Source organism: Talpa occidentalis, unplaced genomic scaffold (genome assembly GCF_014898055.3).
Source record: "Talpa occidentalis isolate TD23 unplaced genomic scaffold, MPIMG_talOcc4v2.1 talOcc4.12, whole genome shotgun sequence".
NCBI classification, from domain to species: Eukaryota; Metazoa; Chordata; class Mammalia; order Eulipotyphla; family Talpidae; genus Talpa; species Talpa occidentalis.
Genome location: NW_023601212.1, coordinates 3,137,568 through 3,154,430, shown reverse-complemented (window position 1 = coordinate 3,154,430; position 16,863 = coordinate 3,137,568). Strand labels below are relative to the sequence as shown.

Sequence of the window (16,863 nt, the reverse complement as noted above, 5' to 3'; positions counted from 1 at the left end):
ATTTACATATGCATATCTTTAATATTGACAATTTATATTTTTAAGACTTTTAACATTTATATATTGGCTGGTTTAAAAATGTTCTACCAGTTATATGACTAAGCAGAAGCCTAATGAATGCAGCTTAAGAACATTTTGGGGCTATGTGTGTGCTTTGTCCTTGGTAATGTAAGTTTCATTAGGTATGTATTTTAAAACTACTGACTTGAAAGACTTATCCATGTGGTTATAATTTTCCAATAAAGAAAACTTTATCAATCTGGTTGATACACAGTTAGGTTACTTATTTTCCATTTATTTTCAGTGTTTAGAGTTTGCTTTGCTTTTTCCTTTAGGTTTAAATTTTAAATTAATGCAAACCATGTAGATAGTTCTAAAGTCAAAACTATGGAATAAAGAAACAGTTTGCTTGTGTTCCCAGGCAATTTGGATAAATAACTGTGCTCTGGGAACCCACTCTAAAGAGAATTTTAAAGGACAGCATTAAATGAAATGTAAAGAATTGCTCACTTGATAATTGCTACATACTGTGGTCAGCACAGGTCAGAAAGATCCAAAGACTCATATGGATCCTCTCTCTTACAGAATTTCACAGCCTAGACAGTGTCGGCCGAACATTCAGAAACAAAGCAGCGTAACTCCACGCGGCTGTTGATACAGACATGCATCGGCGCTAGGGGAGCAGAGAAAGTGAGCGACTCCGTGTACAAGATCGTACCATCATAGACACGTGATTTACTCAGGAGGCCCCTTTCCTGAAAAAAAATAAATCATGGATCTAATGTTCAATGCACCCCATTTGCACTTGCTGCTTTGCTTGCTTTATTCTTTCACATAGTTTTGAGTTTCCACATTGGGGCTAGCATGGACATTGACAGATTGTTGAACCTAAAATCTTAGCCACATGGAGAGCCCTACCACGATGCTATTTCTAGCACGAAAACTACCCTACTCATTAACATGCTGCGGTCCGTGTGAAATAATGTCACCCATGTAGTTGACAGGACAGAAGATAAAAGTCAATAAAAAGAGAATTATTTATTAAAAAGATCTAATGTTACAAGAACAGTACACAGAACTATTATCTGACTGTGCCTTCACATGGTATATCCCATTATATATAGTATATATACAGATTGTATACAATATATTTAATGATTTGACATGGGGTCCACAGTACCTTCAGTGGGGTATGCAAAACGTTCACTTTCATGAAAGTTTTAATTATGAGGAGTGTTTTGTTCTTCATAGAGCAATTGACATTATACAAAAATACAGTCTCTTTAATGATTTAAGACTGTGCAGTCACTATCCCATCCAGAAAAAGCTCTCTCAGTACTGCAGCTGAAAAATGATGTCCCTTGATCAGGAATGCTGTTCAGCTTTCTGTAAAGTAACAAGTATGTAATACAGAAGTACATAAACATTGAAAACCTGTTTTTTTTAAATAGGGTTGTGATGCAAAATACATATTCTGTGCATGTTAAATAAAAACACCCCGTATCTTGGCTTCCCGTAGGATACAGCCTCAGACATGCCGTAACTGCTCTGTCAGATACGTCCCCTCCATCAGCTAGTGCGAAGTGTTGGTTAATTAGAATTTGCCATCTATTTTATTGGGCTTTGTTTTCTAAGAGTATCAGTAATAATTTGATTCGTAAGTCTAGTTGGTTTGCTTCACTAAGTTTAGTATAAAATACCATGGAAAATTAAGAAAGTGGTTTGAGTCGCCAAATTTGAAATAAAAATCATTGTCCATTTTTTAATACTCTTGCAGCATTTCTGCCAGAGGCACGATGTGCTCCTGCAGGCTACATGATACTCAGGAGAAATCAGTTTTGTCTGCCAGTCAGTCTGCTGCCCAGCTTCTCCCGCTTAGAGGTGCTGAGGAAGGCCCCACGGGCATTATTTTCCAGAGGCTCGGTATGGTATTCACTCTCTGCAGAGGTTTCTCTAATAATCTGTTAACTCACTAGTTGCTTATTTCCCCCTCCCCACAAAGAATGAGTAGCCAACAAAAATAGCTGTACCGTGTCTCTGAAACCAGTCTTCATGATGTCCAAAGAGCAACTCCACTCTGTCCTCTTGTTCTACAGGGATTAACCTCCAGAGCCCACCGTTTGAGCTCCATTTTACCTCATTTTCCTTGTTGTTACAAAAGCAAGTAGAATTGACAGGTTTAGATTTTATAAAAGACACAAAGCTACTTTTTGTTCCCATGCTAATGTCCCCTGCCCCACCGTGGCGTCGCCAGCTTTGGGGGCATGCGACTGCCATGACTGTCCCTTCAGGCATCGTCTTGGGAGTCATTTGACCTTTGACACGTTCTCATGTTTGCTAGGTCTGCTGCCAAATAGCATCACAGAGCAATCTTGCATCTGACTTTCCAACAGCTGTCTCAGGTTCAAGCTGGCTCCTCGCCACGGCCAACGTGGCTACTTCCCAAGCAGGATGCAGTGTTAGACCAGCTGGGTCCAGCACTGAGGTCATGTTCCCACAGCTTAATTAAAAAACTACCAATTTACCCAACAGGTCCTCTTTATTTTAATCCTTGGTAAGATTTTGTAAGTGGTATGTGATACATGGGGCCGCTCAAGATTCAAAATTTATTTGTTATGCTTGAGCCAGTTTCACCCCCAGACTATCTATGCATCATTATTTGCAATTAGGAGAAAAACCGGACCTTTGACATCTGTGTTGGCTGTGGGTGGGGAAGGGAAAGCTGGGTCCTATATTTATTTGTCAAGTTAGCACCCTAGACAGCAGGTCAGAATCTCCAGTTTTTAGTGATTATATATATTTTTCTGACGGTTAACTCTCTTTCACTATTGAAAATACACATTTACTGTATCTGCAGCTGGATAAGCATACTTGAAGAAGAAACAACAGACTTAAACTCACTTGGGCTCACCTTCTATTCACCGTGCACACAAGTCAATAGCTTAGCACCCCCTCTAGTACCTTGGATCAGGGGAGCACACAGAATAGGATCCTGACAGATCCTGCTACTTCACTATGCAATCGTACCATACGGTGTGATGACAATTTGTGTACTTATCCGACAGCAGACCACACAACTGATGTCTTTTTTTTCCTATCTCCTGCTGGTCGGTCAGTTGGAATTGTCAGCTGAAAGGCAAATGAGAAACACTAGACTCGGAGCCTTAAGAAGACTTTTCATTCTCAGTTTTGTATTTTGTCGGATCTGCGAGGACCAGTTCCTTAACTAACGAATGGGCGCGCCCGCGGAGTCATCGGCCATCGTATCAAATTCCAACATATTGAAAAAGAATACGTTTGACAGAAATTACAAGTGCTTACAAAATTGCATTACATACAATCTGCATATTTTTATTCGAACAAGAAGTGTCTTCTCCTTTTACAAAAATCAAAGAGAAACCTGGTGGGTAAGTCGAGTCCCGCTGACCTCCTGTGAGCGCGCCCTGGGCCGTCACAAGTTTTCAAAACCCGTCTCAGTCCTGGATCTCCACGGACACTACACGCTATCCACTGCTGTTATCAAGCTAAAGCAAAGAAAAGCAAATGAAGTCTGCGTTTTCACCACGAGGTGGAAGGGATCACCAGAGCCAAGAGCAGCGTCACTGAAGAGGAGGACGTGGAGAGGCTGTGGAGGGACGACTGGGCACTCGTGATTTTCCCACCTGTGAGGAAAGAGAAACAGCAAATGGAGCAAATGATCTGCTTGAGCCGGGAGGTTATTTAGGTCTGGAAGACCATGAGTGAGTGACATCCTGGCTCTGTTTCTGATGACGGTCACCCTCACGTTTAGGCAACAAGACGTTCTCTGCGGTGTCCGAAAGTTATCCGGAGGGCACAAGTGTATATGGAATGTGACGTCAAAAAGGAGACACCACGTGTCACAAACACATCTGATCAGGACGGTCAGAGTAATTCTCACCAAGGCTGCGTGATGGAAAACATCCCGATTTCCGAGGGTGAGAAATAAAAGAATTTCCACGGTACATAGTTCAGGAAATTGAGCACAAATAATTCACAAAAGTTTGTGGCAATGAGAATTGACACTTTACTTCAGTCATTTTAAAAGTTTACTACTAATAAAATATTCTATTTCTCTAATTTACTTAAGGGTCCTTAACTGGTTTGACTGCTCAGTTGAGTGGGCTTCAATTCTAGATTCTCACACCCAGTTTGCAAAGGAGCGCCTCCTTTCACCGCTCTTGCTATGCTCAGTCTTGCTTCTGGAGACCAACACATTGTGCGTAGCTCACGTATTACATGCTTGCTTGCTTAAGCGGACTGATTATATTGATTAGGCTGACCTAGCTTGATAACTCCATATAACCACAAACAGCCCTACCCTTAGGTAACTTCCGGCATAATTCCTCAAGCCAGAAGTCTTCCGGAGCAGCAACATGCCTGATATTTAGTGGATGTTTACTGCATGCCATGTTACGTCATACTACGACCTTGACACATCTCATCTTGTTGACCCTCACGACATTCCTAAGTGGTAAGTGCCACTATTTCTTCCCCTGTTGCAGATGAGGATCTGGGGCTTAAAGAGATTACAGGCCTTGTATTAATGTCAGAGACAGGGGCTATGTATTGTGTCTCTCTTCAACAATGATTTGCCTTTGTTCACACCATAATGATACATGGATAATAAAATCATCACCCAATGTTTACAATCATTCTTCTCTTATTTTCTCTGGCCAGACTGAGTATAACAGGATTCTGAGTATGATTTTTTGTTGCAAAAACAGTGTCTAAATTTATTTTCCAGGTGCCCACTTAAGAGCTGAAGAATTGGGGGCCTCTCTGGTGGCACAAAGGGTTAAAGACACAGCACTATCAAGCTATCAGCAGCCACTGAAGCCTGAGTTTGATCCCTGGCCAGGGAGCTGACCCACAGGGCACAGCAGACCTCTCCTGTCTCCCTGCTGCTCCCCTCAGCAGTGGATTTAAGTAGATCTGCCTGACTGCTCCCCACTCTGTCTCTGGTGGATCCTCTCACCCCCCCACACCTCTGGCCTACACCCCAGCTCTTGTTTGCATAAATAAAAATAAATCTTTAAGATTAAAAAAAAAAAGAACTGAAGAATTAGTTTGGTAACACACACATACACACAGAGAAAAGTTTTACAGCAAAAGCACTAATAAAACCTAATGAAACTAATTAAACCATGGCCAGCAGCGAGAGGAAGGCATGGCGGGAAGCCTTGCTGGGGGACGCACGAGCTCTGTGAGTAAAGCTGCAGGCGCGTCCTTTCTACTTAACTGAGAGTGACGGTGTCTGGGTTGAATCTACTCACGTGAAACTTTACAAACACATCTCACTTTCAAAACGGTAAGTAGGGCCATGTCCCACATTGCACATAGAATTCAAAAAGCAAAGGCTGCGGTGTTGGCGGAACAAAACAGCGAGTTCTAATCCCAGCTGTAAAATTAACTCGGTGCTTCACTCCAGGCAGCCATTCAAATTTGCAGCTTTTAGTTCTTGGGAAATGATAAGGATGAAACCAGTTGTTACTCTAAGAGGGTCGATGTGATTTCACTTTATCGAAACTCAGGAAATGGGTGGCTCTGGCCCCTGAGTTCTACCTAGAACCAAACATGATGTTTTTCCTCATGGAATAGAAGTTTCGAGTTAATTAAAATATCAAGGGGAGAATCAATGTCTGTCTGAGTACGACTCCCGAGCTTGGGGCTGATGTTAATTTAGATGGTCTTTTAGAGTAAAAGGGTCAGAGAGAAGGGGACCGTGCAGCGTCAGAGAATCACCAAGGTTTCCAGAAGGATAAAATAGCATGTGGAAACTGATGAGTGCTCAGGAAATATGCCACATGCTGTTATTATAAATTTGGGTCTTATGAAGTGAGGAAAGAGGAGGGCTGCCATTTTTTCTGTTTCCAGAAATAATCTTTGGCCTTTCTTGGTGCTTTGAACATTTAATAGCCACATCAAAAGAGGGAGATTGTGAAACAATCAGTATGGGGACATTATTGTCCTTCTTGGAACTCTTCTTTTATAGATGAATCATACACGTAGTGAGTGTTTGTGTGTCCATGATGCTTTTAAATTCTTAAGATTTTTCACCTGAATTTTTGAAAAAGATTTCCTGAATCTTAGGTTTCTCTTTAATTTCCAACTTTTCTTTTTTGAAATTGATTTTTTATGTACCAAAAAGTTGTATGAATAAAACAAAGAATTGCCCAGATTCCTTACGTGTTTACATTTTATCATTCTTGCTTTATTATTCTTCCTATAAAAATATATATACATTTTCCTGAGCCAGTAAGTTGCAGACATCATGTACCTTCACCGCTAAATGCTTTAATGCTAAAAATATGACATTTTCTTAATAACCAAAGAGCAACTGTTAAAATCAGGAAATGTGTGTTGATATCATATTGCCTACTCCACAGACATTATTCAAATTTTATGAACTGTCCCAATAATGTCCTTTATTTCATCCTGTATTTTTATGTAAGAATTTCCGTCTCAAGTATTATAGCTTTCCCTCAAACTTTCAGTCATCTTACTATTTTTTTCCACTGTATTTGTCTTCTGTGTCACTTTGCGGCATCACAGTAATCCATAAGCAATGCCTCTGATATTAACTCAAGTTGATAAGCAGCTGGATACGAGAGAGCCCGCATAGGGGTGCAGGACCTTGCCGGGCTCTCCCCCAAGGGCTGACAGTTGTGCCGCGGGGGTTGGGGGGCGGGCTGCTCAGTACATCATGCTCAGGATCACCCACTAACTCCAAGCACATTAAACATTTTTTTACACAAGGTTTTAATGAAAGTTGCCTAAATACTTTTTAATGAGATATTTGCATGTTAATTAAATGTCAGCTTCCTTTTTGGATACCTCACTGAAATGGTTATTTTCTTCTAAATTTGTAAAATCTGGGCCTCCCTGGTGGTGCTGGGGTTAAGTATCAGTGCTATCAAGCCATCACCAGCCACTGCATCCTGGGTTCAATCCCCGGCCAGGGAGCTACCCACAGGGTACAGCAGACCTCTCCTGTCTTCCTGCTGCTCCCCTCAGCAGTGTATTTCAGTGGACCCATCTGTTCTGCTCCCCACTCTGTCTCTAGTGAATCCTCTTTCCCCCGCACCTCTGGCCTGTACCCCAGTTTTTTAATGCATAAGTAAATAAAAAAATCTTTAAAATAAATAAATTTGTAAAACCTCCCTTCTTTTAATGAGTTTTCCCTTGCTGTGTGGTAATGATGGCTGTGATGAAGATCCCTGGTCTTGGAGACAAGCCAGCCTGGATTTAATTCTGGGTTAATACATTTAGTAATAGTGTGATCTTAGGCAAATCAAAGACATTTTCTCTGTGAAACAGGAATAATACCAGCCACCTCCTAAGGTAGATACTAAGACTAAATGAGATGACATATATAAAGAGCTTACGGTGGTGCCTGACACAGTAAGGACACATTGAAAGCTAAAAGTTATTAATATTGCTAATAGCAAAGATGCTTGCATAAGTCTGAGCTCTAATGCAAAGCGTGGTGATTAAGTTAATCACACTGCAGGATAGGCTTGAAAGTCGCTAAGACAGTAGATTTTGAACACCCTCGCCACAAAAAAGAAGAGGCAGTTATGTGACACAAAGGAGGTGGCAGCTAACACTATGGAGCTAATCACTTTGCAGCAGGTAAGTGTGTAAACCAAGACTCTTAGATTACATGACATTATGTCAGTGAGATAGCAACAGAGCTGGATACGACAAAAACAAAGAAAAGAGTGATAATATAGACTTACAATTTATTCTGAAGTCAATAAAAATGATCAAATTTTAATTATAAAGAACATACCTATCAGGGCCTCCATGGTGGCCAAGGGGTTACGTTGCAGCACTATGAAGCTATGGGCAGCCACTGCAGCATGAGTTCAAGCCCCGGCCAGGGAGCTACCCACAGGGCGCAGCAGACCTCTCCTGTCTCCCCGCTGCTCCCCTCAGCAGTGGATTTCAGTAGATCTGCCTGTTCTGCTCCCCACTCTGTCTCTGGTGAGTCCTCTTACCTCCTGTACCTCTGGCCTGCACCCCAGTTCTTGTATGCATAAATAAATAAAAATAAATCTTTTTTAAAAAAGAGCATGCCCTTTAAACTTTCCCGCCCCCGTTCTGGATGATCTAACGACAAAGGCGATCCAGAAGGCTGAGAAGTAGGTGTGTTAATCTAGCGCAATATCAGTTGAAAACCACATTGCAAAGCACAGATGACCAGCCAGGCACCACACGACACCAGCCGCGGCAAGAGAATTTCAAAAATAAGGACACTTTAATGAAAACCTCAAGTCCTTTCTAGGGTTGCAGAGATTCCACCACTGTGGGCAGACTACCAAGTGTCGCGTCCGGGGGAAGGCCTGGAAATCAGAGTGAGAAAAAGACCCTTAAGAGTCTCCAGACCTTGCCATCCATCATGCTGACTGGGCGGAAGCTCACACACCTTGACACTGCTAATATCTAATTAAGCGGATGACGTCAAAACTCACCTGAGTAAGATGGTACCCTGATTTGGGAACTCGCGGTCCCATCGCCCCCTTCACTGTACGCCCGAACCTCGATGATGTAGACGCCGGCTTCAGGGAGGGGAACCACTGCCTGAGGTTTCTGAGTTTCAATGACTTGACTGCTGCTGTGACCCTCTTGCCTGTAGAACACCTGGGGATAATAACAGAGGTTGAAATACTTGCTCCTGACTGGAGGGTTACACGTGTGGACTGACTGCCTCGACTGTCAGAAGCGAAGCTAAGCCCAGAGAACTTACAGCCTAGACAGCTCCTCAAGCAGCTGCGACGTGTGTCTGCCGTGGCCGTCTACCTTCAGCGTGACCGGAGCCCCAAGCAGAGCTTAATGTTGTCTGCGGCTTAGGGGCGGGTTTTCAGAGGAGGTGATCTCTGAGCTAAGTGCTTAAATATGACCTGAGAGTTCACCCGTTGAGAAAGGGGAGCAGGAGAATTCCAAGCAGAGAGATTAAAAAAAAAAAAAAAACAACAACATGCATGTAAGCAGTAAGAAACAGCAGCATGAAGGTACGGGATGGAGAGGAGACATGTGGGAATAGTGAGGACTGGGGCTAGAGAAACAGGTCGTGAGGGGGCTGGTCGTTGCAGGTTCCTCGTCCTGATTAGGGGAAGAACAGGATCCCGCGGGAGGACTCAAAGCTGTCATCTAAAGTTGCTTGAAAGGAGGGAGAGAAAATTGGTTAAATATCTCAATGATAAAACCTTAATGATGTAGGGAATGGCTGAAGAGTTAAAATTTTATTAAAATTTTATTTATTTGTGCTTTTGTGGTTACTTTTTGGTGAGCTGGAATTCGGACACAATAGGGTGGCAAGTGAAGGCTTGTTGTCATCTGTTCAGGGCATTAGCCATGAATACTCACGGCAGAATTTGGGAACGACACACAGGGCAGGGAATTATCCTGTATTTACATATCAGAAAGCTACGGGTATAAAGGCGATGTGATTTCTGCAAGACTATGGCGCTCGAGAGGGAGAGGGTAGACATCATGAGGTGAGTGTTCTGGGATAGAGCTGTTGAACATAGCTGTGCTGTTCCTAGTCATTTGCCTCCAACAAACCTGTTTTTGTGCGATGGTCAAGTTGCAGTAGTTAAGACATTTTAAACACCTTTTTACTAAGTTTCGCTGCTTTCCACAGTCGTTGGGATCAGGATATGACTGCTTGGCATAATGGGAAGAGGGACGGATTTGCAGTCATAGAGATCTGGATTCAAAACAGTCTCCTACAAAATATAATTTCCTACACCTTCCTGCGTGGCACATTTCAAACGCTACTCACTCTCTAAAGCTCCAGGTCCCCCTGCTGCAGAGGAGCTATAACAACACCCATGTCACAGGTATGTTAGGAGAATGAGAGAGAATTGCCCAAGCTGCAGGCCCGCCGAGCCCAGCGAGCGTCACGAGAAGGCCTCTCGTGCAGCCAGCGCTGTCCACGGTCTGGTCAGCATTCCCGTCGCCTCGCGAAAGATGAACCGTTTTGGGGAGCAAGACTAAAATTTATCATCCTTTTTTTCTTATAGAAATGTATTCTGAGCCTGAACTAGCCTACGACAAGAAAAGGGAACTTTACAAAACCAGTATTTTCACGTATCAAAGCCTGAGCTCACGCCTCCCCCCCTGCGTGCTGGCGAGATCTTTGTCTTCCTGTGACTTCACACACTTACATTACTTCGGGGTCTTGGGAAGGCGGGAACTTCTCGATAGAACCATAATGCACAATCATTCTACCCGGAAATTTTTATAGGACAGGAGGGGAGAGCCTCAATGTAAGTGAAGAGTGATGAATATTTGTTGTTCATTAGGCAACAAGACCAGGGGTTTCAGGCCTCGTCTCACTACGGGGCAAACTGCGATGATGCATGGTGGTGTGTGCTGTGGCGGGTGCTGTGGCGGGTGTGCACCGCGTCATGATTTGGGGGACTTGCAGGATGCCTAGAGCAGGTTCTTTTGGCTTAAAACATGACAATCGTGACGGAGTTCAAGCTTCTTGTTTGACGGCAGCTGTGCCATTCATTGGGATTCTGGTCATCCACGTGAGGTAATTAGAAACCAAATTTATGGCAACGGGAAAGTATGTAAATCGGTGAGGACTGGCAGGGGAGTGACTATTTTAGAGGACATTGTTATTATGGTTCAATAAATTACAATTCTGTGACAAAGAAAAATGCAGCCGGCAATGCATCTCTAATGCTGCTGTAAAATCTAGACTTGAAGAAAAATTTGTGGATCAGTTGAGATTCAGGCGCGAGAGATAAAGGAAGGAAAAACATCGTGGATGTTAGCAGAGGAGTCGGCCATGACGTGCGACTTTGACCAACACATCCAGGGAGAGGAGCTGCGTTGAGTCGCCAAGTGGGGAGACCGAGAGAAAAGGTATATTCAGCTGATGGCTGGTCGTAGGTGCTGGAGTGACTTCGGGCTCATTTTAAAATTCTGATTCGAAAGATGGATGAGAAACGGGAGAGGTTAAAGAGTTGTCAAGACATGCCGGAGAGGCTGATGGGCAGTTAGGAGGCCGAGGCCTCCTCCGAGCGTCTGCACGGTGAGACGGGCGGCCGCGGGGACAGCTGCCTCCGGGCGCGGAGGAACCGGCCCCGGGGTGGTCGAGACTGTTGTCCAATGCTGCTTGCAAAACTCAAAGTAGCGGCTTAGCCCGGCGACCCTCGACAGAAACACTGAGCCTGGTGCTGTTACTCTCCGAGGCACGGTCTGGAGAGGCCCAGCTCTCCCTGCTCAGGGGCAAGGCACCAGCCAGGCACAGCCATCCCGGAGCAAGGAGAAAACCCCTGTCAACCTTTGCCTCCGCGTCACCATGCAGCTCGGACGGGCCGGCCTGTCCCTCCTTGCGGGCGGGGGCTCCGGGGCGCTGGGTCCACCAGGCGGCCGGCCGGCGGCGCTGACAGGCCAGTCCCTTCCGTGACCGTGTTCTACAGCCCGGGCAGTGCTCGCTCTCCCGGCAACACCCAGCGGGCACCTTCTACGCCACACAGCTCACACAAGGGATGTAGTCCTTAGCGTCATCCCGGAGGGCAGGTGCGGCTGTGGGTGCTTTTGACATCTTTGAAGTCAAAGGAATGAAACCCAGACAGGCCAAGCCACTTGCTCAGGCCGGGATCTGAGGTGAGGTCTGATGGCCGTGCTGGGGCCCGTGCAGCGTGGATGACCTGGAGGGACCCACGGGGCCTACGAGCTCACTCATTTCTTCTAGACACATGAGGGGAAGAGCAGATGGGACGGAGTCTTTGCCGTCAACCCCGCACAGTCTGGGGGTCAGGGGGGTGCTTATGAGGAGGAGCCATGACAGCGACCAAAGGGGCAGCTGTGAGCCCCGGGACCATGGCAAACTCAGGCCGTCTCTGGTCACGTGGCTTTTCCCTGCTCATCTGAGGGGGGACCTAAGGCCTGATGGTTCTTCCAGGTTGAACTTCCTTGGGTCCTACTTGGCCTCCCCAGTGGCCACTGGGTGATCTGGCGCCATTTTGGGTGAGCCCAGCCCTAATCATGGAGGGGCGTTGCCCGAGGAGCACAGTTGGGAGACAGCGGAGTGTGCAGGGGAAGAGGACTGACTCAGGGCAGGGAGGTGACCTCTCTGTGTTCTCAGAAGGTCAGCTTCCACACCCCGCGGATGAGGACAGATCAGAGGGCCCGGGACTCACACTGATCATTGCGTGTCAGAAGTGCTCCCATTCGGGGCCTCCCTGGTGGCGCAGGGGTTAAGCACCACACTATGAAGCTATCCACAGCCTCTGCAGCATGAGTTTGATCCCCGGCTAAGGAGATACCCACATGGCACAGCAGACCTCTCCTGACTCGCCTACTGTTCCCCTCAGCAGTGGATTTCAGTCCATCTGCCTGTTCTCTTCGCCACTCTGTTTCTGGGGAATCCTCTCACCCCTGCATCTCTGGCCTGTACCCCAGCTCTTGTATGCATAAGTAAATAAATCTTTTTAAAAAAAAGTGCTCCCATTCATGTCTTCAAATAGTCTCAGTGGGAGTAACCTTGAGAGATATACTCCACTTATAACTTTTCCAGTTTTTAGCTTCAGAGAATTTTAGCACTTTATATACAAAGGGCTGTGTTACCACCTCTGATCGCTGAAGATCCGCCTAAATGATGCTTTTCTGTCTAAATATTATCGTTGAAATATTTTAAATGCTGCCATAAATAATATTCCACTAATGACCGTATGGAGTTTAAGACAATAAATAGAATCTGTCGTTACGGAACAAAATTTGAAATTCAGCCAACTCAATACATAGACTCATGTATTTTTTGACATCGGAGACAAAGCTGCCTTTCACAAACAAGCTATGGAAACATTTCCACGTTCCAGGTCTCCTGCTGGCACTGGCGGGGAGGCCGTATGTGGCTGCGCATCTACGCTGCCGGGGCCTGCTCCCTCCAGACTTGCGACCCTTCTCCTCCTGCTCCCTTGCTAACAGAGGCTCTACTCACACGCGGTCGCCTGGCCTCTGCCATCTGCCAGCACAGTTTCTCTGGGCAGGAACACCCCGACTCCGCTCTGTCCTTCAAGTGGCGGAGGCTGCGCCACGCTGAGTTCTGTCTTTCTCGCTTTGCCCACCTCTCACCTCCCCGTACCTTGTGCAGTTGAGAAAAACTTTGACTGCCTTGGTTTTCGGCTGCAGGAAGGCAGGCTGTTTCTGAGACACGAGGAGAAAGGGACGGGGGCTTCCCTGGTGGTTCAAGGGGTTCAGTCTCAGCACTATGACACTGTCTGCAGCCACTGAAGCATGAGTTTGATCCCTGGCCAGGGAGCTACCCACATGGCACAGCAGACCTCTCCTGTCTCGCCCGCTGCTCCCCTCAGCAGTGGATTTCGTCAGTCTGCCTGTTCTGTTCCCTACTCTGTCTCTGATGAATCCTCTCACCCTCCTACACCTCTGGCCTGCACCCCAGCTCTTGGATGCATAAATAAATAAATCTTAAAAAAAAAAGAGAGAGAGAGAGTGATGGGGACAAGCAGGTTGGCCTCCAGCCTTCTCATGTCTTACTGACCGTACGGGCTCCCCAGGGGCTGTCTCTGCAGGGGAGGCACTGACCTTGTAGCCCAGGACTTCAGACTCGTTGAGCAGTGGCTGGACAGGTTCCCAGCCCAGAGACAGCTGAGAGCCTTGCTGCTCCCACCGGAGGTTGCCAGGGGCTTGGCTGGGGGCTGCCAAGAAGAAGAGACACAGGAAAGGGGGTGAGCTGACGAGGTATCTTCTAGGCGTTTCGTCCCTGAAACCCTCAGTTCCAGCTCCTCGGGTGCAGCAGCTGGCGGAGCCACAGGCCGGCCTCCAGCTGGAGTCAGATAAGGAGGGTTTTGCTCCGGGAGTGTCACTCTGATAGCTCCTCTGCTGAGCTGCTGAACCTGAACCCTTTTATCTCCTCCCGTGTCAGCATCGCTTAGCCTCGTGTCTTCCTCCCCGTGCATGCGGCCTCCTGAGCTCCCCTTCGGAATTCAGATCTGAGCTCCGCAGCAAGGCGGGAATCAGAGCCCCCTTCCGCCCGCTCTCAGGACGGCGCTCGGACACGGGAGGGCTGCCTCCCTCGCGTGTGAGACAAACAGAAAGCCCGGGCCACTCACGGGATTTCTCGGTGGCGGCGCTCACTTGGCTGCTGGGCGGCCCGTACCCGGCTCCGTTATACGCCCTGACCGTGACGTGGTACAGCGTGTTTCCCTCCAGGCCCGTCAGGACCACGGACGACTCATTTCCCCTCGTTTTGACGGTTTCTGCTGCGTCCTCTGGGTCCGTGTCTTTCCAGTAACCAACCTGTCAGCAAATGGTCACACGACAGGTTAATTGTATTCTATTCTATTTTTTATTTGACTCATTATTGTTTTATTTCTAATGGAGGCCACATCGGGTCCCCACACTGCGACCCTGAGGCGAGGATCCCACCTCCTCCGAGGCACCCGCCGCCCCACACCCACCGCCACGTGGGGGGAGGTTTTGGGACTTGGGATATTTTGGCCATTTCTAGTTGTGGCCACAGGGAGTCATTGTTTCTTATGGGGGAAAAAGCAGCCTTGAGTCACTGCACCAAATGTAAGGCCCCCCAGGACTCTGGAGGACAGTGACGGTAAGAAACAGAGGAGAAAGGAAGTTACAAGTGGCAACTGCAGCCTGACGGAAGGAGGTCTGCAGCAGCCATAGTGCCTCCCTTGTGCTAGTTTGGATGTAAGTGTCACACAGCCCCTTCCTTCCTGCCGAGGCTCTATGAGTGTGTGTGGGTGTGGGTGACTTCTAACGTAGGCACCAGGGGAGCAGAGAAGTTCTCATCCAGAGGGGCTGACTCATGGAAGTCCCTTGGCGCTGCCTCTGAGGGAAAGGCTGGTGTCCGTCCACTCCTGTAAGGCATACAGTGCCTGTGTAGGCAACCCCGTCTTTGCTAGTTGGGGCATCTGGGGAGCCTGAGTGCAGAAGAGGGTGTGCATGCATGCTGAGTAGCCAAGGGGATGCAGCCTGATAGCGCCTAACACCCGGCTCCCCTGCCCCCATGGTGTCTCCCATCCTGAAGGAGAGGAAAGACACACCCCACACCCCCTCACACTCCCTGGCAGTCCAGACTATGCATATGCATAAGGGGCCCCAGTGGGTGCAAGAGCCTGACGTTTGCAAGTAAAAGTGAGAAGAGAAGTTTCCTCAATCTGCTAAAAATGGAGCTTCCATAGGACCAGCAATTCCACTCCTAGGTATTTACCCAAAGGACACGGAAACATCAATTCCAAAGAGCACCTGCACCCCTATGTTTACAGCAGCACTGTTTACAATAGCTAAGCTATGGAAACAGCCCAAATGCCCAAAAATAGATGACTGGATCAAGAAGATGTGGTCCATATACACCATGGAATATTACTCAGCATTCAAAAAAGATAAACTCATGCCATTTGCAGCAACATGGATGGCGCTGGAAGGGATCATGCTCAGTGAAATAAGCCAGAAAGAAAAAGAAAAATACCGGATGGTCTCACTCATAGCAGGAATTTAGAAAACCTAACTAAGGGACCAGGAAAAAGACTAATTATAATAAAGTAAAAATCAAAATCAACAAGCAACTATAAACCAGAGACACACTATGGGGAGGGGGGTAGGGTCAAAATAAAAAGGGGGAGTGGGAATTGTATGGGGACTATAACCAAGATGAAAATGCATACATTGTAGAAGAATGAAAAATGATCTAAAATATATATACAAAATTAAAATAAAGAAAGAAAGAAAAAAAGGAAAAAATCATATATAATATTGTGAACCAATGTTCTCTCAATAAAAGCAGATAAAATAGGTTTCCTCCCCTTGTGGCTGCACCTGTAAGCGACCACTGGAGATGGCACACTGTGCCCAGCACCGGGAGTCGGGAAGCAGGCACAGGACACATGCGTGAGGTTGTGGGTGCAAGTTGCACAGCAGTGGGGTTGCACAGCAGTGGGATTCCACAGCTGGTAGGAGGGGTAAAGTCCGCCTGCCAGGCCCCGGACCTCCCGCACAGGGCCACGCTGAGGGCCCCAAAGGACACAGGACGCTGAGGGGGCTGCCGGCGAGGGTGCCTGGAGGGGCTGCGTGCCCATGGAGGACACTGGTCCTCTCCTTGGTGGCTGGGTCCCAGAGTTTAACTGTAATAGTCGTTTTTTTTTTTTTTTTTAAAGATTTATTTATTTATGCATCCAAGAGCTGGGGTGTAGGCCAGAGGTGCGGGGGGTGAGAGGATCCACCAGAGACAGAGTGGGGAGCAGAACAGGCAGATCTACTGAAACACACTGCTGAGGGGAGCAGCAGGAGACAGGAGAGGTCTGCTGTGCCATGTGGGTAGCTCCTGGCTGGGGATCGAACTTGTGCTGCAGGGGCTGGTGATAGCTTGACAGTGCTGAGACTTAACCCCTGCACCAACAGGGAGTCCCTGGAATAGTCATTCTTGAGAGGCCGCCTGGGACTGTTTTTTTAGCTCATTAACTCTGTAGATCACTGAATACTTACAACAAAATATTTCATACTTGCACTAGTTAGAGTAAGTCAGTTCTTCGCAACTGAACCCTGCCGGCACACCCACACAGGTGTCTGATTTACATATTTTAGAAAAGCTAATAAAATAATCATATTCCTCCTTTTCATCCCTGTCTCTTCTTTGTCAGATTTGAACTGACACACAGCAGAGAGGCTGAACTTCAGAAATCTGATTAAGTTGGATCTTCTAACACTCTGCTTTAGTGAGCACTGCCCCTATTAGTCCTGTTTCTGAGAACAGCTTATGTTGCTGGGCGTCCCAGCACATTTCACATGCAGAAGTCTAAGATATTTCAAGCTACTAAATAGACTGAGAAGTCACTGGATGCA

At 46.8% G+C, this 16,863-nt stretch overlaps 1 protein-coding gene across 1 annotated transcript in view; it reads right to left on the bottom strand.

Moving 5' to 3' along the window:
• Nucleotides 1–1,078: 1,078 nt before the first annotated feature.
• Nucleotides 1,079–16,863, bottom strand: part of CNTN5 (contactin 5) — a 657,624-nt gene continuing 641,839 nt past the window's right edge. Inside the window, exons 25-28 of the mRNA XM_054692969.1 lie at nucleotides 14,118–14,304; nucleotides 13,591–13,703; nucleotides 8,496–8,664; nucleotides 1,079–3,662 (exon numbers count right to left, since the gene is read on the bottom strand). Coding sequence (XP_054548944.1) covers nucleotides 3,559–3,662; nucleotides 8,496–8,664; nucleotides 13,591–13,703; nucleotides 14,118–14,304 — 573 coding nt within the window. The 3' untranslated portion in view covers nucleotides 1,079–3,558. The remainder of the gene's footprint in view (nucleotides 3,663–8,495; nucleotides 8,665–13,590; nucleotides 13,704–14,117; nucleotides 14,305–16,863) is intronic.